Raw genomic sequence first — 26,958 nt, 5'->3', positions numbered from 1 at the left:
GCCAAAATTAATTAAATGTACCAAATTATTTAAAGCTGTTAAAAAAGAGGTTCTGCTAAAAAGTCACCATATGTGAATAAACAATTATAGAGATATCAATGAATTTTTTGAACAACAGTGTAAACTCTATTATGTGAAAAATAAAAAGTACATACATTCAAGGCCTAATTTTAAAGCTCCACTCATGTTGATTGAAACAACACCTAATAAAGTGTAGTAGAAAAGTAAAGAGTTAATTCCCATAACCGTAACCTAGAAATAAACATTTTTTTATTTGTTTGTTGAAGGGTTTACATTAAATTTCTATGTTTCGTATTTTAACGAAATAAGGAGTCTTGTTTTGTACAAAGTCTTGGCAGTACATTTATGCTTCTATTTTGTCTATAGCCGATTTTAAACAGAATCTTATGGCAGGCAATTGGATACTCGTAATTAGATCTGTTAACAAACTGGAGCAGAATATCGATGGATAAAAACGGATTGAAAGGAAAAGATAACAATCTATATGATTATTAGACGACATGCAATGTTAATATTTTTTAGGTTTTAGAATTATGCTTCTCTCATCTCTATAAAGTATTGAACCTGTCATTCCAGCTTATCGTTCTCTAGAGTTTTATTTTAAACATATTCCCCTATAAGCTTCTGTCTTATTTAGAATATTTCGTTTTTGTATATATATGAAAAAAATTTCACAAAAAAATCCAAGGATAAGTAACAGAATCAATATTAAAAACCCCAGTCAACGCTCATGACTCCAGCTGCTTTCTAAGAGCGCCACGAGAAGGTCGTCTGTACGGAATAAAGGACTACTGTATAGTCGGTCACTGTTCTCTTATAAAACACACCGATAAACGCAGGGTCTCCTACAGCGATTCAAACTCTCGCTTCCCACAAAAGTATTTTTAGCGTTATATCGTGACTAGTGCCCACAGTTTACAAAAGTGCCCCTTTCGGGGCTTTTTCTTTACTTAACTGCCCTTTTTAGGACATTTTTTAATGAAATAACCCGTTTTTGGGGGTAAGTGAGCTCAAGTACCAGTGTGTACCCTAGGAAAAATCCAGCTTCAGGTGAATATTATTTTCGTTTCCATTAAATACTAACAGGCAATCAAAAGGGTCAGGAATTCTTTAATCGGGGAGGAAACTCCCTCCTGCAGTGAGTCCGCTGTCGGCTTTGATAGCCAACTCTCGTTACGAACCTAACCAACCTAACCTAAACAAAGGAATTCAATTTTCGAATTCCTTTTTTTTTCGTCCAACAAAAAAATTCTCATTTCTCCGCGACTCTTGATTCCTTATCCTTCTTTCTCTCCTTTTTCCGTAGCTTTTTTTCATTTTTTTTTTCTAAGCTGATATTAAGCCTAAATATCCACCAATAGCATGCGGCACTAGCTCTACACAAGTGACCTTTATCGAAAGGGATCCGAAGGGCTCACAAGCTAATATGACTGATTCCCGTATTGCTGTGTTCTCCATTAACAGTGACGTCAACATGGCTCCACAAATAACCAGGGGCTGATTGATAATATACCACATTACAAACAACAAATTTAAATTGGTTCAGTGATTATAAGCCTTTTCCAGCAACTACAAACGCTACTGTCAAATTAATGCGTCAATATAAGTAGCCGACTATGACAATGGGACGTTGATAAAAATTTACGGTCAATTACGTATGGTGTATGTCCGACATATCTCTAAATTTCATCTCTATCCTTGCTGTTAATGATCGAAATCAACTAACATTGGATGTCGATTTACTACCCGTGGACAAACGATCTTTAGAGGTGCCCGTGACATGGGCGTAACCCTTTATCGTGTTTCTATTTACACTGTATAATTTTGCGCTAGTGTGACTGAAGACAACAAGATAATTCAGCTGTACTTTGATCTCTAGGATCTCATGTGCCATGTTCGGTCAGAACTTGATTCTGAAATAGACATCAAGGTGCCAATTTAGTAAGACACTTCAGTTACTGTTAGGAACCAGAGTATAAGTCTTCGCCTGGTGAGCTGCTGTCGGGTGATATATGCGGACCAATCAATCCATCCTATGCGGTCGTCGCGACTTAATCGTAATCAAAAACCAAAATGCCGCTATTGCTTTATGCAAGGAAATAATCTGCCGTCAAAGAGGCTTTGCGAAAAGTACTAGCGAAATCTCGTAACTGAGCCCATCGTGTTGAGGACATTCTCAGTGAAAATAATGGTGAGTTTTATAACCCTGACACGTGCGTCGGATGAAACCCATTAAATGTATTTTTATTTCTGAGGTGCTATTCACTTAGATTAAGTGTGAAATGCAAAAGATTACATATTTGTTCGGTGAACGATTTTATTTTTATTTGACGATCGGAAGAGCAGTAGTTACAGTACATGACTTTACTTAGCGTGTTCATATGGCCATATCAAAGCAGAGAACCTCTTACCAATTATTCCATGGGACTGAGCACTTTTAGGTTATTATCTACGTAACTTCACCTTGGTTTTTACATGCATATTTCCACATCAAGAATGAGTTTCAACTAATTCACACTAGAAATTTTTTTCGCCATATTTACCCAACAACGAAAACAGTCTTTTTTGTATGAGTTTGGAAACTAATTTATTTGTCAAATTTATTAAAAATTTTGGTAGATGCATCAGAAACTATAGGAAATTAACAATAATATATTTTAGTCGCTGTACTTAAGGCGTAATCAACCCCTAAAAAGTTTCTTTCCCTTCAAATCATCCCCGTATTTCCAAGAGAATTATTCATGTAAAGTGTCATAAAAATAATCAAAAACATCTTAAAGTGCACCAAAAAAAAAGACATTGTTGAATAAAACACAAATCATTTCGTATAAAAAACTTTAATGCCAAATTAGTTAATTAACAAGTAAAAAATCCCAGTGGATGAAAAACTAAGCAAACCTCGTAACCATCGCGAACATTCTCTCAAGCGCTTGTTTCATTGCCCCAAGGATCCTTCTTTGCATTTAATAAAGCGACAGAACTTTCACAAAGTTTGACTAAAATCTCGCCGAGCTTCTCCTTGGAGTACACCTAACAACAAAAAATAAAAAATTCGTAGAGTATAAAGTTTAAATTGGATCGGTTGGTTATATAATGGGAATATGTCATCGGGAAGAAATAAAGTGGATGATTGAATGAGTTGAGATTAAGGAAACGTACATTGTTATACTAGTCTACGAATTTTTATACAAACAGATACAGTGATGTAGAAAAAAACAGAGGAGATAATCCAATATTAAAAGGATTTAACGATATAAATTAAGTTAGATTTGCAATGCGTTATTCGTTCATTCATTCATTGCGTTATACTGCAGTTTATCGGGTTAGTCTCATTTTATATGCATAAATAAAAACAAATACTAATTTTGTATGATCGTTATATGTAAAACAAAATCTTTATTTTACATATTTATTCTACCAACTGGTTCCGAAAGGCAAGATAAACTAAGAAGGGTTACTGGTATATTCACTGTTTGGCGAATTTCCATCCAAAGTACATCGGAGAAACTTCTTACAGTTCTAATCGTTTCTGCAAGGAACCAAACGAAAAAACGAAACATTTGAATGCCTTTCCTGTGAGTGCTGCCTCGCACTTCATAGGCAAAGATTACGGTACTTATATTTAAGCTTTAAAAAGTGGAAAAAGATTAACTGCATAGCGACAGGTAACTCACTACCTGACTGGTAAACAGTTCGAGGTACACAATGGATCAACAGGTCTTAGCAAGAAATATTCACGGCCTTTACTTCCTAGGTCATCTAATCAAATCTAAACTATTCCTAATTCAGAGATAGCTAGAGTGCAACCATACACACGAGCGAAGTGGAATGCGTTCTCTCACAAGTTACCTGTGAGACACTAGGTTAAAGAGCGTGTGTATTTGTGTGTATTTTGAACAATAATATTTTGACTCCTCTTTTAAACCAGCATAAATAATTGTTACCAATTACATTCTGAAAATCAGGGTAAGTCCTATGTAAAATTCTTGAAATCGAATAGAGGCTTTCCAGCGAAAATTATTGTAAAAATTATGTTTGTTTTCGTAATGTATTTATATCCTTTCAATTCCTCTTCAAATACAGGGACCTTGTCGTGGATCCATGGCTGAAGCTCTCTGGGAGGGACTAACGCTTGCAGGTTTTCCTGCTTTGGTAACAACGTGTTTAAAGCCTGGCATATTTTACCTGTATTCGAACTGAACTGGTAAAACCAAGCGTCGAACCAAGAATGGTGTCTTGAATTATGGCAACCCTGGATAGACGCATTATTAATATCATTCTAGAGGATAAAGCAATAACTGCAAAATTAGAAGACGGATGCCCACAAGGCCGCTTCCTACGCCACTACTATAGTCATTAGTAGTCAAAGATTGAAACGTTGGCATTTTAAAAAAACTCTTAGACAGTTTTATTTTTAATCCTCAACCCACAACTTCATTCGAAATTACATACTAGGAAGGACAATAATATCAATAATGTCAATTTCACCTGGGTTTTGTTTGATTTTAATTATAATTTAGTTTTAATTTTGACTGCACAAACCAAGCTATTTATGTGATTTCAATTATTTCTTGATTAGAACTAGATTTCAATTTATTTTATAAAATTATTTGCATTATTAACCAAATTTTTAAAATTCTAGCATGTTTTTTAATGCCACTGAGTTTACTTGAAACTAAATTCCAAAATCCTTCATGGTTAAAATATACTTCATTACCTTATAAATTCCATATTTTTCAGATGCTATTATATCAGCTAATTGTAAACATTCTTCATGTTGACCAGATTCATATAACACTGCATATAACAATAAAACTATTTCAGGTATACAAGTAGATCTTAGAAAATCCTCTTCTTCTGCACCTACAATCCATCCATCCGGAAAAAGGATAACATTGTAAAGTTTAGCTTTGGCATTTTTGACATAATGAGCAAATGTCAATTTCCACCTAAAAAAGAAAAAAAACAATATAACATCTAATAGGTAATTTATATTTTCAATGTTTTTTAGAGTTCGACCTCTTCACAATGTTTGTATTTCGATCTGATGAAGTATAATTTGCTCTTTACAATATAAGGTGTAGATTCGAGAATGTATTGGGATTTCTAGCACTCGGTTACATTATCTGGTGGCGAAATTTAATATCAGAGTAGGTAGGTTGAACCGTTAACAGCTGATTTCAAGTACACAAATCTTTATGTGGAAATAATCATACTTTTAATTTTGTCACTTGATTGTATACTATTTAAAGTTAAAATTAATAAACTTTTTTTTGTTATGGAATTCCTATAATAAATAAACAACTCATTTCAATTATTCGACAATCTTTTATTATTTCACCTGTTATTTCACGCGGATTATCTTATAACATATGAGGTTTGTAAAAAAAAACCAAAATATGTACTTATATTACAATCACTATTTGGTACTTTCCCACACTTTATCACATGTCCAGTATTTAAAACACTCTCACCATTAACAAAATTTTTAGTGATTGGTTTTGTGCAAGAAAATTTGTTGTAAGGTTATTACAATTTAATTTTTTTAAATTATAAAAAATTATTATTTTACAAAAATATTTTCAGATAGTCTCCACGTTTGTTTATATGTGTAATGCAAAGTGACTTAATGACTCCAGTTCATATTTTGACCGCTAGGGGAAATGTTCTAAGCCACGCCTCTGCCAGAGATCCTAATATTACAGGGTACATATAGACTTTTCCAATAACAACAATATGAGTTAACCCAGATTAAACTCCACTTTGCTGTAATATGACATACAGACTAAGTGACAAGAAGAGCTTCCAGTAGATGATATACCCAAAACAAGTAATTTTTGAAATTTCCAGTATTGCTAAATTGCAAAAATACAACACACTTCACTAAATCATACCATGACATGGAATACTGTTTCAAAACTACGATAGGAAAGGGAATAGGTGTGTGTATATATAATAAGAACAAATACATAGGAACTCTTCCTATCATTTCCAAGTGCAAGTTGTAGACAGTGAAAGGTGTGCACAATTCAATTTGGACAGAAACTGGTGGAAAAGACATATAGCAATCCTATATGACGGCAAGCAACCTTAAAAGTAATCAACTTACAAATAATCAAGTAGAAATTGATTGTGGAATATATACAGAAAATTTAATGAACTAGGCAAAAAAACATTTTATCTGTACGCCAGCGCATACGAGCATGGGCGTAGCCAGATTCAAAGATAATTATAGTGGGGATATGGCTTATATATAGTAAATTAACATCAAATTTTTATAAGTTTCACCAAAACCAAACCTAAAATGCTGTACTTTTCATTTTTGATAAACAATTTTCCTATCTAGTTTGCCTCATATCTTATAAATTTTACCTTCCAAGTTCTGCTTTGTATTGAGACTCCCTATGCTGGTGAGCTACTTTTTCTGGAAATGGGACATTTTCAGGTAAACTATCCGGGGGCATAGGTTGACTTTTACAGTGTTTAAACCATTCACTGAATGCTTCTTGAGCATCAAGATAAGCTTTGTAGCATAGATATTCTTTAATTGTTTGATTCACCTTGTCATTAACTACACCTAAAAATAAAAATTATCATTATTTGGTAATAATGTGTGCTTGGTTTAATGAAACAAAATATTTTTCTGTAGAATTTGTTACGAAATGGAAACAAAAAAATATTTAAACATCTCTCATAGTATAAGTTAATAAGGAAAGTGGCAGTGTAATGTTAAACCTATTATCTGAACTTTCTAGACTATATATATATATATATATATATATATATATATATATATATATATATATATATATATATATATATGTATCGAAATAAATTTAAATATCTCAATTGATATCCAAAATATGAGGTATTGATCTTCTTTGTGGCAAAAACTAAGTTTTAAAACTTAAAAACAAACATGTTACCACAATAAAATGTGACTCAAAGTTCATACAAAGTACCACGTTGGGATAAATTATATTTTCTACAATGTTTAATCCTTGACAATCTATGTACATCGAAAGAAGAAAATGTCAATCACAAATAAAAAGTCGGATCGGTGGAAGTCTTTCATAACATGACTCAATCTACAATTAATCAAACATATTTTCTACGTAATATCTTCTATCAATAGAAATTTAACAAGATAACCTAAGAGCATGACCGATGAGGCCAATGAATCGGAGCTTCTGCAACCAATTCGACACCTTCTAAGTGTGGTGGAGTTCCATCATGCATAAAAACTAGAGATCGGTTAGTGTTAAAACTTCTAATATCTCGAATAAGTGATTGCTTAAAAAATCCAGGTACATATCACAATTTAAACTTCCAGGTAGAATGTGATAACCTATTAATTTATTACCTAAAGCTGCTACCCAAACATTAACTTTAAATGAGTGTTGGTGATTTGATACCTTTTTGACATGTGGGTTCTCATCACACCAGTAGTATGCATTATGGGAATTAAACATACTTGTCGCGTAAAAGTAGCTTCATCTGTAAAAAGAATACATTTTAAAAATTTTTGATTGAAGGCTGTTCTTTCTTGTAATGTTTGACAAAAATTCACTCTAGCCGATAGATCGTCTGGCAAGAGTTCTTGGACTTGTCTGTAATGATAAAGATGTAGCTGTTGCTCTTTAAGTATCCTCCAAGTACTAGAAGAAGACATATTTGTTTGTCGTGCCACATTCCTTATGCTAACTATTGAATGTTGATCAACTAAATTTAAAATCATATTTTCTTTATGAATGGTTCTTGTTCTTGTCTTACATGGATTTATTTTTTTATGTATCACATTCCCGGTTTCTCGACAACGATTTACTCAAATTTGAGTAAATTTTGATTAACAATATCTATTTTAACAAATAACAAGGTTTCAGAAATGTAATTATTATTGACTCAACGTTATAATTATCAATGAATGACAGTTTTCCATGGAAAAATCAGAGAAAATGCTATCGCCGTGTAAAATGAAAGTTAAATAATTATGGGTACTCAGCTATTGTGGTCTCAGTACGGAACAAACAAACATCAGTTTGAATTCCAGATCCGCAAGACATGATCAATTGTTGTTTGTTCCATACTAACGCCTCCAATAGCTCAGTGCCCATACTAATTTAACTTTTGAAAAACAAGATCCTATATTGATTAGACTGGATTTTTGTGAAACGTTACAAGAAACGAAAGCCATCAGTCCCAATTTTTTCAAATGTATCAGTTTTATCGATGGGGTCTCAATTACGCGACAAAAATTTTTCAATTCACATAATACTTACTAATTAATAATAATAATAATTAATAACTTTATCAATACTTTACACCAGCATCGGTTATTACTTCATAATTTTCAAATCAAAATATTCCTAATAAGGTACACAGTATCAAGAGTACCTTTTTGGGGTAAAATTAAATGATATTTAATTTCACTTGAAATTTTGCTTAATAAATCTATTATTGAAAAAATTATGTTCAATACTACTTGGTATGAACCGTGTAACTAGCGCCCCCTATGAGAGTCAGACATAAAAACAAATTCATTGGATGTATCACCTCGTATAAAATTTGAATACAATGTAGCCAGTCGTTGCGGCAAAATTGTAAAAAATGTGTATATGTTTTTTCTCTAACGCCTTTTATCTTGAATAAGGATGGCATTACGAAATTTGTTTACTGAGCAAACTTCGATTATTTTTCATTTTTCTATCTATCCTAGAGACGGAATCACCTTTTTTTTTTAAATAGGTACCCTTTATTTTAGAAGTGGATTGCAACACAGTTAATTCCTAATTCAGACGAACCTTCGTTAATAGTAATGGACAATACGCCTTATCATAGTATACTTGAAGAATAACAACTTACTACTTTATCAAAGAAATATCAAATTATCACTTGATTAAAAGCAAACAGTGTTGGGTTTTATGAAAACCTCTCAAGACCTGAACCCTGAACTATTATAAATTGCTAAAATGAACTGAAAATAAAATGTTTTATGTAATTGATGAATTGTTCTGACAACATGATCATGCCAATGAACTCATTTGAGCCAACTGCAAGACATTATAAGTATATTGAAAGAGACAGATACGGTATTGAAAGAGTCTTGAGTTTGTAAAAAAAGGCATTAGAGAAATGTAGTGCAAGTGTTTGAGATAATTGGTTTAGACACACCGAAAAAATAATTGAAGACTGGCTTATATCAGAACGAAATTTGGTGAATATAAATATTGAACTAGTAATAATAATGTTACGCGCAATGGGTCCTTAGGCCGGCCCTGTCCAGCTATAATGGAATTGTAAAATTCGGCGAATTCGCTCAGCGCCTTTCATCTAATTTTTATAAATGGCGGGTGCGCCTTTGATATTTGTTTTTAGAACTTTCTATTATATTATAGAGGACGGTTTATTTACGGTTTTTCCTTTAAATCGTTTCTAAGAAAGTCTACTTATTTATTTGTTGTTTTTCTTTGATCTAGAAGTTTGTAGAATTCTATTTATAAGGAGTTGTGTGAGGGCAGTTACTTAATTTTAAATAAATATTCGTAGTGAATAGAACGAATTAGTAAAAGTAATCGCAGAAAGTATTCAAGTGATATTTATAAGTTAATTAGTTAAGCATTTTGCATAGTGTGTAAATAAATTAAAAACGCAAGAGGTGGTGTTAATTAATTCACCTCACTAATAGAGTGTAAATAAATACAAAAAAAACTAGTGAGGACAGTTCAAATTGCGAATCGGATTAAGTCTAAAACAAAATTTTCCGCTACAATTCCACAGTCTCAGTTAAATATTCTGCTATCAATGTTGTGAACAGTGGCGTAGCGTGCTTTGGAGGGGACCTGTATCAAAATTAGTTGAGGGGCCCAAATGAAGGGTAAAATTTTCTCACAAAAGAAACAAAGATGCTTGCATCAAGTTAAAATAAATATTTATTGATTATAAGTTATCACTTTCTCCTAGAAATTGAGCTAGCCAAACAATTCAAATTAAATATACACTTTTCTTGCCTTTTTTCCAGCAACTTGATTTATTAAATCATCTATAGCTGAAGACGATTTCAGTTTTTCTAACATTTCTGCCTCTATAGATCATAGTGACAAGTCTGAAAGCCGTTGCTGCCCCATCGAAGTTCTTAAGTCATTTTTTATCAGTTTTAATAATAAAAGTTTCAAGAATAAAAAACATACTATTATTACCTTTGGAAAACTTGATGCAAGGCTATTGAATTTTATCAGCAATATTTTTTTAATTTCAGATTTTAAGCATGTTTTCATAGCAATTAATTGGTCATAAAGATGTCTTTACTGTATTTAGCAAACATATGTAGGATATTGCCAACTTTTGGGCGCACGCTCACTGCAAATCCCAAGATTTCACAAACGTATAAAAATAACACTCATAAAATGCGTTTAATGTAAAATGCCCATAAACAAACTATACATGATTTGTAGACACTTTGTATACGTTTCATAGTAGGTGAAAAATCTATAGTTTGTGTACGGCATTTAACATTGAAGAGGCTTAGCGTGTTAAAAGTATTTACAAGAATAATAAACTTGAATTCGCAGTGCTTAACCCGGAAAAAAAGAGATTGCTTTGTTGACTTTTGTCATTTCTCAAGTAAAAACTCTATAGGCACGTATGACAGTTTTTTTATATGTTTTTTCCCGGGAAACATGAGATTAGGTGACATTGGGGATAACGTTTCACTAATTTTTGTTTACACATGTTAGGGGCTTCTGTAGCCCGGGGGTCCCGTATCATTGATACAGGGGAAGCTACGCACCTGGTTGTGAATCAGTTTATAAAGTTAAATTTTGATATAGTTAAGGACATGATATAGGAAGACACCCAGTTGATAGACTAAATATTATGTTACTTTCGTGAACTACATAAATATGTACATACTCATATAAAATCCTAGTCATCCTGCAAAAAATTAGCTTTCTAGTAAAAATAATATTAATGTTGAAACTTATTCACCTCTTATATCAATATTTTTATTAAAAGACTTGTGTCAAATATGTTGCTGTTAACCACATAAATTAAATACAATCATTATTAGTCATAACAATTGTTTGTACTAAGTAGACAGAAATTTTGATTTGATTCAAATGATTATTTGTGCAGACATATTAGTCACGTGATGAAAGACATCCACCGATATGACTTTACTTCAACAAATATTAAATACGCAACAAACTATAATATAATATCAGCGATAAATTTCATTAAAAATAGTTACTTCTACCTTCAGCAATTATTTTTTCAACGCTATTTGGTGGAACTTTATTAAATGCAAGTTGAGCAGCATCCAACTTTCCCAATGTTAGGAAAGTAAATATCAATGCATTCGTCTGGACAATGGCTTCGGCCCGTTGATATTCATCATAAAGTATCCAATCTAAGCTGGATATTTTATATTTGTCAACTTCCGCGATCTTGTGCTGGAAAATTAAAAAAAAAATAAATACAAGGAATACAATTTCTTGGCAGGACAGGATTTTGGGGACAGTAAAAATTTTAGATGAACTTCAGCAATGATTTGAAGTTACCTCAAGTGTTTATTAAATTTTTAAAGTAGAACACTTGAATTATCCAAATGATAGAATTGTGTTATGGAAATTAGTGTCATGTGAAATAACAGAAATTGAGTGAACCTAAAAAGAAATATCCAAGACTAATTAGATTATTCCCATGAAATTATACAGTCAAACCTCGATGTAATGAATCTCAAGGGGCAGAACAAATAATTTGTTATAGTAAGGCTTAGTTGGTGAAATTTCGCTATATCGAGCAGACTAAAAAAATTCGTTGTATAAAGGTAATATTACTACTAGTTTATTTTTCGAGGATCATTAAAAATTCTTTATACCGAGTTTTTTACTACAAAAATTCGTTATGTGGATGCAAAATTTACATTGTATCTTATGAGATTTAAAAAAATTCGTTTCATCAAGGAATTCGTTATATCGAGATTTGACTATATTCTTGGAAAATTGGGATAAGAAAATGTCTTTTATGTTCTGTGATGAGAAAAAATATCGAAAACTTTTAAAATTAATATATGGGGTCAGAAGAAGAAATCTTATAAGTTGATGTAAACTGGACAGCTGAATGTTGATACTGAGAAATTGTTTTGTCTTATTGTTCAAAAAAAAAATAAGCAGCAAACTGAATTTAGAATTATACATTTACATAATTTCAGGGTTTTTAACACACAACTTTTTAAAAATGTGACTTTAGGGACAAAACATGAAAAAATAACTCATAAAGGTCAATAATATATAAATGAGTATTTTTTTATATATAATTCCCTACTAAGTGTAAACCGGGTAAGAGAATACCTGAAATCAAAAAATCTATCAAAAGGATTATGTAGAATTTAAGATTTTCATATTTTTATGTAGATTATACAATATCTTGTCTGATCATCAAAGTTTTTCTTCTTTTTTTAAAATAAAGGTGTTTAAATCAGATTTAAATAGTTTGATTCATTTAACAGAATAATTTTTAAAATATTTCAAATTATGTTTTTCAATTACAAATATATTCTGTCAGTTTTTCATTAATTGAGATTTTTCATGAAAATGGGTGAATAAACAGTATGTCCCATCAAAATAAAGCCACTGTGATTGTGTGTCATAACTGGAAATGCAACAAAACAGGAAGAAGGAAAAAACCTATTATAATAATATATATAAATCATGCAGTATTTGATACAAAATTGAAAAAAGGCTTTTGGTTAGGATAGGTTAGACTTTTGGGAACTTTAGGGACCTCACTAGAAGCCCTGTAATTTTAATATATTGTCTTGAGACTCATAAACAATTCAATTTTATACCTGAAGATTTCCACCTTCTTCAGTGGCGTGTGGTATATTTCTTATATTTTCGACAACTTGTTTAGTAATTGCATGTACATCTAAGCCACTATCTTCAGCAAACATTAACGCATCTTTCCGATCTTCTTGAGCTATTATTTTCTCCAAATATTTTGAGTACAGTAACACTTGATTTGTAGGATTAAGTTTACTGACATAAAAGGCAACCAACTGGGTTTCATTCAGAATCATTAATCTCTTGATGTAGCTGAAAGTAATAGTAAGAATAATCTATAATATGTTATTTATATGTTTATGAATTATGCATTTGGGTGTGTTCAATTTGCATTCCCTTTTATAATAAAAAAAAAATAAAATAAATATAAAACATTTGATTGGATTAGAGCAAATGAATTGCAATTAGAATACAGTTGGTACTCGATAGTCCGACACTTACGGGACCAAAAAACGTCGGATTATTAAAATTGTATATCTTCAACTAACTTATAAAAAAACTGAAAAACATCACACATAATTAGTATAGGCATTACTTTTGACATAAAAAATATTTTTTATTTTAAGCATTGAAAAAGTCTGTGATTTGTTTCTTTTTCTGTGTGGTGACTGATAGTCATGGATTCTTCTTGAAGAGATTTTAGAATCAAAATGTTGTAATCAAGTTCCCACTCTTCTCACTAGCGTATTAAAACATTTGCAGCTGATATAGCTTCGTCACAGCATTCAGAAGGTCCTCTATTGTTTCATCTTCATTAGATGTGATTTCTTTTAACACTTAGTCTGTAAAGTCGGCGTTCAAGTTACCTTTGAAGATTCTGAAGGACCCTAAATTTTGTCGCAAATGTGAGAGTGTCATTGATAACTTTGTTGCTATCATGAGCATTCTCTTTTTTGTTATCATTTTGTTTCAGCATTGGATTTTCTGGCCAAATATTTAACCGGGATTCAATTAGAGATGACGATTTCACTTATTGCCATGCAAATGCTGCATTAATAACCCCGTCTTTAATACTAAATTTCTTCAAAAGTGACGTGGGGTCATCAAAGAAAAATTACCTTTAGGTAGCCATTTTTATTTTAACTTTTAAGTCGTTCATATCTGGATGTTATGAACGTTATCTAGTAGAAAAAGGGCTTTTATCGGGAGGTTTTTGTTTTTCAAGTGCTTTTTTACAGCTGGCACAAAGAAATTGGAATACCAATAATTGAACACTTCTTGTGTTACCCACGCTCTACTCTGGACCTAATAAAAAACTGAAGGTTTTCACTTTTTGTTTTTTTTAATGCTGGGGGATTTTTGGATTTACCCAAAACTAGCAGTTTAAGCATATGACTTCCAGCACCATTTACACACATCATTAACGTGATTCTTACCGTTTATCTGATGTTACCAATGTTTTCGTTGGAAGTTGACGTCAATTCAAGCCAGTTTTATCGACATTGTATACTTGTTTAGGTGTAAGGCCCAGTTCAGTGATTTTTGCATTTAGATTTGCAATAAAAGCAATAAAACTAGAAATTTCTGTCTCATCAGCAGATAATTTCTCATCGCTTATCTGTATAAAACGAATATCATGACATTTAAAATTTTCGAACTACCCAACATTAACGCGAAAATCATCTTTTTTCATATTTGTTGATAAGAAACCTTTTTCTTTTAGAATTTCTCCAGAAATTAGGGCATGTTTCTATCTTGTTGTTAGTGCCATACGTAAAGGGCTTCTTCAACTTGGGGATTTTCGCTTGTTTTGAGAGTTTTACTTTTAGAATCGATTTTAACAGATTTTATAAGATTATCAATTATTTCTCTATTTTTTTAAATATCGTAAACCTTAGCTCTTCCAATGCTATGATATGACTGTAGGAGTTCCACCCCGATCATATCTCCCATTTTTCAGGAAGAGTTAAGGTTTTATGAAAAGGGTTGACGCCATTTCTTCACCAACTGTGGGGGTTGAAGCCAAAAAGACGCTTCCGAAAATGAAAGCGTCTAAAAGGATTCGATCCCTAGAGTCACGGCAGGAATTTATGGAGTTCATAATGGAGACCAGCGAAACCACAAGGCTCGGGAAAATGCTCTCAAAGTACCCTGTTGTCTTAGGGAGCATAGAGAGGCCAAACGGTACGTGGACTGAGTCCTGCAGTGAAACACTGGAGCTACTGATGGAAACTCATGACGGAATGCCAGGATATCGGAAAACAAATGTCAAAGAAGCAAAGGGAAACGATTCCAGAGCAAAATGAGGAGTTGATTAGAAGAACAATCACCAAGGAAAGGGTAGCGATTATATAAAAGATAATCATTCAGAAATTTGGAAATGGTGCTCATACATAAGAACAAGAGGGTATATATTCAGTTATGGAATAATAGATAGATTAGAGGACAATATTAGAAAGGAATTATATAGATACTAGTAGCACTTTTGTATTAATACAATATTAATCTATATTTTCTCTAACATAAATTTAAAAAAATAACTCACGCTTCCAAAACTTTCTCAATAATTTCTCGATGATGACCTTGCCCAATTTGGTCAAAAAATAACACTAGATGTGCAAGGAACCTCAAAAAATACGTTGGTATGTTATGTTGTTCTTCAATCCATTCCTCAAATTTCAATAACAGCGTTGGTATTTCATCCAGAATTATATACTTTTGAATTATGTGTTCTGGTTTTCGGGATTCTTCACGAACTCTGGCATTTTTCGAGGATTCAAGGTTTGAGAAAATTTCATTCAAGGACATCCTGTAACATATTCCTAGATTTAGAAATCATTCATTAATGGAAATTCGTAACAATCGTTAAAATATAAGGTGTATAAACAACACATTGTATTGTTTAAAAATCATGATTTGCATCAACAGTATTGGAAAAAAGTGGCACACTATATAATATTCCCTAAATGATTGGGGTCATTGCAAATGAAATATTTATTGATATCACGAGCTATATTTTTAACTGTGTGATATAAGATATCTGATTGGATTTTTGTTTAATTAGAGAAGTTGGATTATATTAGCCTTACCAGGATAATATTTTGCTTAATATTGTTTTCCATGTTTAATTTCATTTTTGTTGTTCATATTATGGTTTATTTTTATAACCTACTTCATTTCTAGACCAATAAATCAAAAATACCTGACAATTTTTTCTAGTTAATGCAGTTGTGACAAATAATATATTCCATTCAATAAATTATCTTTTATAAATTGATTCATAAAAAATGCCGCTTTGGAAAGACAACAATTAACAAAAACAAATATCTTTATTATTATTGTTGTTGTAATTGTTGCATAATATAAAACGACATATTCTTAAGGGCTGAGTCTCAATAAATGGCATTGTGGAAACTGCTTTACCAGGTACAACACCTTGTCAGGTACGTAAGTCGTATGCAGACAATTTCAAGTTTTAACATCGAAATTACTGTCTTACCATATCCATCTATTAAAAGATCGTGTGGTACAGACTTTTCACTAGAAATGATACGGCCTTAGAAGTGTTCAGGCATAATCCCAGAGTAGCTTCGCATCATTACCCACTCGAGTAAGTGCATAAACCAAATGTCCGAACCTGCGGTTCCTCTCATACTGAGCAGGATTACTATCGCAAAGACGATGCATCAGTAGGGTAAGACTAACCTGTCTCACGACGGTCAAAACCCAGCTCACGTCCTCTTTGAACGCCATACAGCTAGTGTTATAAATCGGGATAAACACCATGGGTATTTACATTGATAAATACTAAATTGGGTTAATACCTAGGTATTTTGCATATTTCATATAAAATCATACAAATCAAGAGAAAAAATTTGATTTAGTATATATTTTTTTATCTATACACAAAATCTAATGGAATTAAAACATATTTTTATATAAAAAAGAGAAACTGAATTTATATAGTAAAAAGTTAGCGTAAAAATAAGATCTACATCATAAAACTACATTTTAATGTGGGAATCATCTTCGCTGTCTTTTTGCTTTTCTTTTCGTGAGTTTTTAATTTTGTTTGTTTGTTGTAATGTTTCGCGAAATTTAAACTGATATATTGGAAATAATAATATTTTCATTATACGTAGTATAAGTAATGAGAATTCCCTTTTCCATACAGCAGTTTTATTTATTTTCAGATTCATTCTGCTTCAAAATGACTTAAATTATAATGATACCAAAAAAGATAGAGAATAAAACGTATATATTAATTTCAACCAATAATCATGCTGATATTCCTATTGCCTGTAAAGAAATTCCTTCTAATAATATAAGTTGTGACCCAAATAATAAGAAATGGAACTAAAGGATAGAAGTACATACAATTTTTTTATACTTCACACTGAATTTTAGTACATACTGAATAATTTGAAGACACAAAGCATACTTAGATGATAGGAAAGACATACATACAAAGAAGTAAAAGTAAACAATCGAAAAGCGATAGTCTGACTGGAATATAAACTACTAAAAATAATAGACAGTTAAAAAATGATTAGGAAACTATATACATACATATAATTAAAAAATTGATTCAACAAACGATTTATTGTAAATCGAAAGTTAAAACTCAAAACAAAATGAAAACCAGAGAAGATTTGCTGAATATATCAACCTAAGTAAGAAAAATCCATGAATAACAACAGTAGTTCTATCGGGGCACTATCGCCTCAACAAACACCTGAAGACGCTAGATAATGGGGCGTGCAGATTTTTATCATTAAGGAATTCCTGAGCACTACACCTGGAGTGCTTGAAGACGAAGATCTCTGGCAATTACAGTCATCCAACATTATAGACTTTTTAAAATGAGTGGGATTAACGGATCACCTGTAAACTCTGGATTCTCCACTATCTCAGCAAGAAAGGGGGATACAATAGATCTTTTGGTCCCAGTGTATACAATACCTCAAAATTCATATATACATACAAAATGAAAACATCAATATTCTGAAGATATAAAATGAAAATGTGGAAAAAAATTCAAATACATTTGATCATTTGAATTCTATGCAAAACCAAATTTAGATTAATATGACAATGAAACCAAGTGGTGTGAGATAGGGATAATTAGGAAACTTTATCATAGGTGAAGATAATTCCAATATATAAAATTGAATATCCTATAGAATATCTTTAGAGTGTATTTTTTTAATGGAAAAAACAGATGAAAATCTAATAATGCAGAATATAATTTATTGATGGTGTAATTAAAAGCATGCTATTTCAGGATAATTTCTCCTCAAAAAATTATAAAAACAATTTGCTAACAAAATAAGCAAATGCCAAAAATATTTATTCATAGCAATTCATCTTTACAATTGAAGTCTTTTTAAATAAAGATTCCAATATACATTCATTTTAAATGTACTGAGATTTATCACAGTAAATTTATATGTAAGTATAATCTATAAAATATAATTTGGGAAACTTTTGGGTTACACTAGTAAAGTAATAACGAGTGAATTATTTGTGGGTGTGAAATGCATACATATATCACAATTTACTCACATGTTACTTACCTTTGATTCCAATATTCATCAGGTAAAGCTAAGTAATCATTGTTCCGTTGGACACAATCTCTAATCTCAGACTCTACTCTGATATCCACCATAGTTTTCATATGAGCCCACAAACAATCCTCCCAAGTGTTACAAACTGTTAATATTGAACTCAGATATCCACAAAATGTTGCAATTGCTGCTCTTTCATATAAACTAAGATAATCCTAAAAAAGTTTGTCAAAATAGTTTTGTAATAAATGGAATTTTATTGTGAAAGAACATGTTTAAGATGTCAAGAGGAAATCCTGAATTACACTAAAATTTAACCTTATTTTTGAATGTAACATTTTTTCATTCTGAGGCAGTAAAAGTTTTTGTATCTATCAAAATCTTGAGCCAACCTTCAATTGATTGGCTTCTACTGCTTTCCTCCATTCATTTTTGTCCATGGCTGCTCAACGCAGTTTTCTATTACTATTCTTTTTAAATATTCTCTACATGCTTCTATCCATTTTTTTGCGGACACTCTTTTTTCCTTTTCGCTGTTTCTCGCCTTAGAAAGGATCTTTTTACCCAACCATTACCATTTATAAAATCAGTTACTCCCAAATATTTCAGAATATTTAATCAACATAATAATTCAATACCAATCAATGAATTATCTAACATAGTTTATGAAATTGCTTGTTTAAATTGTGACAAGTATGTTGGTCAGTCGAAGAGGTCACTCACCAATCGGAAAACCTCTCACAAAAGCAATAGAAAATTATGTCCCATTATGGCTATATGCCCCCTCCTATGGAGTCATTTTGCTCTGACCACATATCCCATCTCTGCTTGACCAAAAAGGACTTTCGTTCTTCTCCTCCACTCGTTTTGCTCCTGCCCTTCTCAGAAAATCCTTCTCAATACATTTCTCTCCAATATGCTTATTTTGTTATCTTTTTTTTTTTCGTTTAAGATAGATAAGGTTCTTTGTTACATTCTAGCATTATCAAAAGCTCAAATTATTTTTTAGATAAACGATCCATTGTCCAAATATAGCCAACTTAATATACAGAGATTGGCATAAGTCAGGCAAGAGATTTGCATTAAGAGAAAAAAAATGCAGCGTCAAAATGAATTTATTAAAATAAATCACAAACGGAATTCCAAAAATGGTTAGTGTAAGTGGTCAAATTGATGCCTATCTTGATCAATGCATTCAAGGCAACGTTTCTCAACGGAGAGGCAGGTTCGGTCAAACTGTCCGCAAATTCTTCTTCAATTGCAGTTCGGAGGTCGGAAAAGGTGCATGATTCTCTTGCAAAAACGCAGTCCTTGAGAATACCCCACAGGAAGAATTCTTGTCTTACTATCCATTCTCCAAAATGAACATTAAGGTACTTCTGCACACATAACGCGTAGTACAGCGAAGCTCCATCCTGCATAAAATGACGGATGTTGGATCGTTGTCCATTTGCCCACGTAAATGTTCGAGCATTTCCACATAAATTTGACCCGTCATGTGACCCTCGAAAAAGTATGGACACCCGAGGCTTCCCGCATGGATACCTGGCCACACATACACCACAGGTAGGTTAATTATATTTCAATGAAAACTTAAGGGTTCTGGTCGTTTCAATATACGCAGTTATGCCGATTGCCGTCTTCCACACTGTTAAGCGATTTGGTAGCGGCGAGTTCGGAAATTGTTGTTGAAATTTGATAAACATAGTTTCGTAATCCGCGTTCGTACGCAGATACACGACGTAACAAAAAAACACTTTCTTGGAGTGTGAACTTGTATTGGTTATTCATTTCGAAAACGCGTCTATTCGACAAGCACGTGTTATCTGTCTGTCAGAAGAACGAACATGCCGATTTCTCGAGATCGATGCATGACTTATGCCGACCTCTGTATTATTTACAATTTGGTGAAAATATTGCAAATACAGCAAATACTTTGAAATTAAGGCAATTTTGTAAAACGATCATTTCGTGAAATATTCAGCATTCCTAAATAATTTTAAAAATATTAAGATACAACGTGATTCTATTGGAAGACAAGTTTATTCAATTTCTAGAGAAACTAACCAACAATGTAAATACCACAATAATATCAGTCATATCACAAAACCTCTACAAGGCTAAATTTATGAAGATTGCGTCTGTTGTCTCTGAGATAACTGAGACATAGACGCATTCAAATTATTTTTTGACAAGACTTTAATGCAATGAATAGTGCAGAGAACTAATTGCTAAGCAATGAGTATATCAATGCCATTACAATATAAAAGAAGATTCCTATTTAAAATTAGGCAACATTGCAAATGTAACCCAAAAAGAGATACAACCTCTTGTGTTGGGAACCATTAGGATCTGTTAATCATCTAGTTAAATGATACAAAGTCTACCTTATTTTACACTCCATTAACGTAACGTCTCGGATTACTTAAGTTTTGTCTTTATTAATGTGACTGTGATCAATAATAAATTTACGTAACTTCGATTTATCATTGTATTCGTTAAGATTTATTGTACACTGACTGCTCCAAAAGTAAACCAACGTTATAGTTAAGCAATTCCAAGTGTCCCTTAAACACTTGAAGTTCCATTAACGTAACATATTACTTACTTTTATTTTATATTGATGTGACTCTATTGACCATAAATATTTATAGCTTTTGTGTAAAATAAGATTTTGTTCTTAATAATTTGACTTACGTCGAGTGCGATAGTCGGATTATTGAAACCAAGTTTAATTAATTATTTTCTAGCGTAATAAATATTTTTTTACACAGTAGTTTTATTATTTTAATACAAAGAATATGGTCAACCATTATTTGTTAGCCCGAAGATACATTACAGGTTGTGGAACTGATCTATGCTTTGAATTCAATTGCATCAAGATATATCAAAAAAGTCAACTTCTAGTTAAGCAGGATTTATTAATTTTTATAGATACAAACATATACCTTCCTTTAACATCTCTTGAAAATTTCAGAAATTTATGTTCATGTGCAACACAATAAGGAGAAGGTGTAGTTTACAGTCATATAACTCCTGCCAGAGGGCTGGCACAGGAAAATGTAAGTACTGGCTTGAGGATCACGTTTTGTAAAAAAAGATACTGAGAACAATGGAATAAAAATGATTGAATGTTCAATTTACCTGTTTACAAAATTTAATTGCCATATTTTTCCATATGTCTCTATTGCAATTCCCTTCTATATCTTTCATTTCATTAGAATCCATTTCATCATCTTGATTATCCATATTTATATCATGTTCATAATCTTCTTTATTGTTTGGATCATGGAATAACCTCCAACCTTCATACAGTGCTGCTTTCCAAGCATGTCCACATTGTCTGCATAGCTGTATTAAAAAAGTCACATAATACTATAAGAAATTACACAATATAACAATTTGCTTATATTTGATAATTTTGAAAATGCCTACTGTATATCTTAAATTTCAAGACAAACTTTTTCACCCAGTTTTGGAAATGTACTTGGTAACAATATGATTATATAATTTTTATGTTGTGCAATAATTTATGGAAATATAAATACGTTTTATGTCCAAGTTTAATTTTACCAAGATATATTACAGACCGATTGGCCTAAATCAGTTATGTGAAAACTTCTAGAAAATCTAACGATTGAGAAAATAAAACCGATTCTAAAAGCTAGAAAATTAATACATAACCACCAATTTGGATTTAGAGAGCAACATAGAACAAGTTCATCGAGTCGCTAAAAAAGTGTACTAGTCTTTTGAAGATAAGGAATACTACTATTCGGCTGCCTTTTCAGATATCGGCCAGGCATATATGAAATCAGGAAAAACCTCCCGCACAACCTTTTTCAAATCCTACCTGCTCAATAACAAGTCAAAATCCAAGATTACATTACCACTTTACATCCAATTATGTCAGAAGTTCTACAGGGAAGTGCACTTGGCCCCTCTATCTTATGTACACAGCTGATATTCCCTCACACAACGTAAATGCCACAATATATACAGATGACACTGCTATGTCAGCATCTCATCAGGACCCAGCTATTGTCTCTTATTTATGTATCTTATTCATTTCCTTGTGGCTAGAAACATGGAGAATAAAAGTAAATGAAAATAAATCTGTTCATATTACCTAACCCAACAGGGAGAGAGTGCAAAATACCTTGTAACGACTAACCTGGAGCACTCACATACTAACAAAAAGAAAGCAATTGAGTCTAAAAATCAGCAAACTGTTACTGGTTGATAGATTGAAAATAACAACTAACAATCATCAAGCTGCTAATATACAAAGTCACACTTAAGCCCATTTGGAGTTATTATATTCGACTATAGGGTACTGCATCAAATATAGCAATTCTACAAAGATTTCAATGGAAAGTACTTAGAGTTATTGTAAATGCTCGTTGGTATGTATCCAACAGTGTTATTGCTTGTGACCTTCAAGGTGGTTAAGGAAATTGAATAAGAAATATCTCACTTCTAAAAATATTCCAACCACATTGAAACCAATCCCAACACATTGGCTCAGCTCTATTGAGATCTCCCACCCAGCGAGGGCTTAGAAGGTATCTTCCGTGTGATCTGCCTGACAGATTTTAGTGTCATGGTGATGTGTTGTGTAGTTATTCCTCAATCAAACGATTTTTCTCAAAGTGAAAGGAAATTGCCACTGAGTAATTCTCCTACAAGACAGCTCATATTGCTTTGAAGCATTTGTTCATTGTAAATTTTACAGATTATAAATAAAAAAAAGGGATTGAACAAAATTTTACAAAGCCACATTTCAATTTTTTCTCCAAACATTTGAAATTAATAATTGATTACTATTTTTAACTTTTATGATAAAACGTTTCTTCAAAATAATAGTATCTAATCTAACATTTGTAACATTGTGTCATTTTTTTTCTTTGCAAAAGTTATGCATGATAAAACAAATATAGATATCAAGGTTGGGCTGATTTAAATCAACTGATTTTCTACAAATCATATTCAGAATAAAAAATTTGCTAAATCTTAAGCTTCTAATTCACAGTCATACACTTAACCTAAGAAATAGAAAAAACACTCAAAATAGTTGAATAAACAAAAACGCTAAACAAATTATTCTCTTCATTGAAAAACTATAAAAATACTAATCTATTCCTAGTTGCTTCCTTAATTTTGACTGTACTTCAAATTCAGTTATATGTTTCTGTGTCCTCCACCAGCCAATGCCGGAGAGTTTTGATGTTATTTCCCGAATAAACATTTTTTTTCAGAATATTTCCAATTGGGCATTAAATCGTATGATTAAAAGCAGTAGCCTACTATATTTGTATTTTCTCAAACGATTCCAGGGCAAGATTTCTCTCGTGCTCAGTTAAACTATTTCCAAATGCCCTCATTTCTTACTGCCATTGTTTCAGGCTAAAATTCAAATTTAGAACTATTTTGACTAAGATGTTAGTGTTCTTTTATTTTCCACAAATATAACTTGTTCTAATTAAACACAATACAGTCAACATGCTCGCACAATGCATGGAATAAAACTTGTTTAGACAAATTATAGTAATCATAAACTCTGAAATAATAAATAGAGTATAAAATCACCATTTGAAAGAGCATCACATTTTAATTATATAAATTATAGAAAAATCAAACATATAATTATACATTTCAATTTTAATATAAAAATAACTGATTTTTGATTTTTTTCTACTAAAAAAGATTTTGTCCAACCCTGATAGATATAAAATGTTTCAATTAGAAATAGGTTCATATAAACCTAGTTAATGAAAGAGATACCCTTTCAAGATAATCAAATATAATTTTTTTTACTACTAGGATAACACACCTTTTGAGCCTCTTCTAATTTTCCACACCTGATCTCCATGAAAATTTTTTCAATCAGTCTCTTTTCATCTTCTGCATCTAAATCATGTAAAGATTTTTTCTGGTAATTTGGAGCATCGGGATCTAGTTGCGTTACAATTTGTCTAGTACTGCTGAAGGCTATCGTGTCAGCACTTTTTAGTTGATGTAAAGTATTTTCCCATCCAACAGTGCTATCAGAAAAGACTAAAGTTTCATCATCCCGATCAGCTGCACAAGATTCCAGCCAATCAATTATAAGTTGACTCTCCCTAATTAAATTATCTCGTTTAAATAAATTTTGGACACATAATTTTTCAGATTGGCCAAAATATTGAATAGGTTCTAAAAAATACAAACTTGTTACATCAGGTTATAGAAGACTCCTCTCAATCCTTATGAAAATTAGATTTCACCTAATTTTTTTGAAGCACAATAACAGTTTGAGGCAAGCTGATTAAAAGTTTCAATGAGCACCAAGCCCCAAACCCCCCAACCCCGTCAAAACTACCCCTTAAGTGTCCGAAGTAAATCATGTAAGATAATGGGCTATCGTAGATACCTTAGTTACTCTGTATTGTACACATATGATACTTCATAATGTGTCCAATATCTAAATAAGTCTTCTACTTAATCGTCTTTATGACTGTTTGAGTGCCATTGATAATCCTTATCGTTTTCAAGGAAATCAGTTGAGATCATTTCTTGAAGGGCTTCATTGAGACTTTTAAACAGCTTGATTTGAACTCTCATTGTGCCAAGTTTCAGAAAAACTAGCCGAAGCCCTTTCTCTTGGACTTTTTAAATGTAGTTTAGAGGGTTTGGAAGGGTTATGGGGTTTCGTGCCCATTGAGATTTAAACAGCTTGCTTCGAAACTATCATTATGCCAAGTTTCAAAAAAACTAGCCAAAGCCCCACCTCTTATGGTACCCTTGGACTATTTTGGAGGTGATTTAGAGGGTTTGGGGGAATTTTGGGGTTTAATTCCCATTAAGACTTTCAATCAGCTTGCTTCTATCATTATACCTAGTTTGGAAAAACTGACAGAAGCCTCTCCTCTTATTGTACCCTTGAACTTTTCAGAGGTAATTTAGAAGGTTTCGGGATTTTGGGATTGCATGAATATCAAGACTTTTAATCAGCATACTTCAAACTATCATTGTGTCAAGTTTCAGAAAAACTGGCTGAAGCCCCTCTTATTGTACCCTTGGACTTTTCACAGATAGTTTAGAGGGTTTTGAAATTCTGTGCCCATTGAGACGTTAATCTGCTTGCTTTGAACTATCATTGTGTCAAATTTCAGACAAATTGGCTGAAACCCAATTTCCATAAGGATTGTGCAAGGTCTTTTGTTAAAAGGAAATGGAAACTATACAACATTCAAAATTCTATTTGTAAATTAGAAAAAAATGTGCATATTTACCACAATCATCTTTCATTAAATTTTGAGTGAGCAATCTGTCTTGGTAAAGGATAAATATCAACCTCCAAGTATTTCGTTCTTTTTCTAAACTAATTTCTTCTTCTAACTGAGATACGGCAACTTTTGATTTCAAGCTTTGAATAATTTTGAGAGCATCTGAACAACACCGGGCTAATTCAGTTACTATATCTAGTATATCATAACCACCTGTAATATAGTCAATTAAATACACAAAGTTATAGAATTGAATCAATAGTATTACCTGCATGCGTTGACAATATTTCAAAAAATTCAGTGTAAAGACTGTCAAACGTTGTTTTCCAAGGAGTTTGACTAGCTTGGAGAACATTTCCAGTTACAGTTTGATCGGTTTGAATTAAACTGGACACTACATTTTCGTTGAAAGAAAAATGTTTATTTATTACATTCCTTAGATCAGTATCCACAGCAGGAATTGATGTTCTGGAAATATTCTCATCAGCACCTAAATGCCTTTGAATGAAAGATTTTTTGAACAATCCTTTATTGGTCGAAGATAGAGCATTCTCTAATAAACGAATTGATCTGTTTAGATCATTATCCATATTTGGTAGAAAAGAATATAGTGAAATATTTCCAGATATCTTATTTTTACTTAACTTTATTTTGATTTTTAGCTTATCGTGTCGGTAACCTAAAACTTTTAAATTACGAATTGACAGTTACATTGTAAACAAACTTGCAACATAGGAAAACCAAAAGTTCCCAAATCAGCAAAGAGAAACATATAATATAGTTTGTTCTAACTTGCTAATACAGATCGTTTTTGGAACGATTATTGGAAGCGTTTAAATGATATTTTCCGCGCAATCTCCGGTTATGCAAGGAACTTGTAACAGTATTTGCTATCAACCAAGTATCATATTATATGTAATACTTCTATATGGACAATTTCTATAAGTGGAAGCTGTTCCGACAAAGGAAGACAGAATGGCGAAGATTTCTCTATCCTTCGAGGTTCCAGTTCGGTTCTGCGCATTCTCAAGTATATGCAGTATATTGATAAAGTATCTCGAACGAGAAAGAAAATGAATATTGTCGGCACCGTAACGTGGCGACGTTTTTTCCCATACCAACTATATAGGAGCATCCATATTAAATGTTATAGCACAATTAGTAATAGAAAAATTTGAAGAAACTCTCTTAAGAAAACTTAATATAAATATCACATTCTTGTTCCGTTATGTTATGATTACATTACTTACTGCTGTACCAAAAAACGTAATTAAAAATATAAATCAAAAATTCAATTCTTATGGTAAAATTCACAATCAAAAT

At 31.9% G+C, this 26,958-nt stretch overlaps 1 protein-coding gene across 1 annotated transcript; it reads right to left on the bottom strand.

The window, feature by feature from the left end:
- Positions 1–2,842: 2,842 nt before the first annotated feature.
- On the bottom strand, positions 2,843–26,359 carry LOC130891281 (nuclear pore complex protein Nup107). The gene is made up of 11 exons (XM_057795917.1): positions 25,904–26,359; positions 25,642–25,848; positions 24,201–24,562; positions 21,512–21,718; positions 18,377–18,582; positions 15,346–15,609; positions 12,866–13,112; positions 11,273–11,468; positions 6,394–6,598; positions 4,739–4,970; positions 2,843–3,051 (listed from the first exon to the last, which is right to left on the bottom strand). The coding sequence occupies exons 1-11, from the start codon at positions 26,223–26,225 to the stop codon at positions 2,944–2,946; spliced, it is 2,556 nt and encodes an 851-aa protein (XP_057651900.1). The 5' UTR covers positions 26,226–26,359; the 3' UTR covers positions 2,843–2,943.
- Positions 26,360–26,958: the final 599 nt, after the last annotated feature.

This window comes from Diorhabda carinulata, chromosome 3 (assembly GCF_026250575.1).
Source record: "Diorhabda carinulata isolate Delta chromosome 3, icDioCari1.1, whole genome shotgun sequence".
Classification (NCBI taxonomy): Eukaryota; Metazoa; Arthropoda; class Insecta; order Coleoptera; family Chrysomelidae; genus Diorhabda; species Diorhabda carinulata.
Note: the sequence above shows the minus strand (reverse complement) of the source record. Positions and strands in the feature narration are given on the sequence as shown.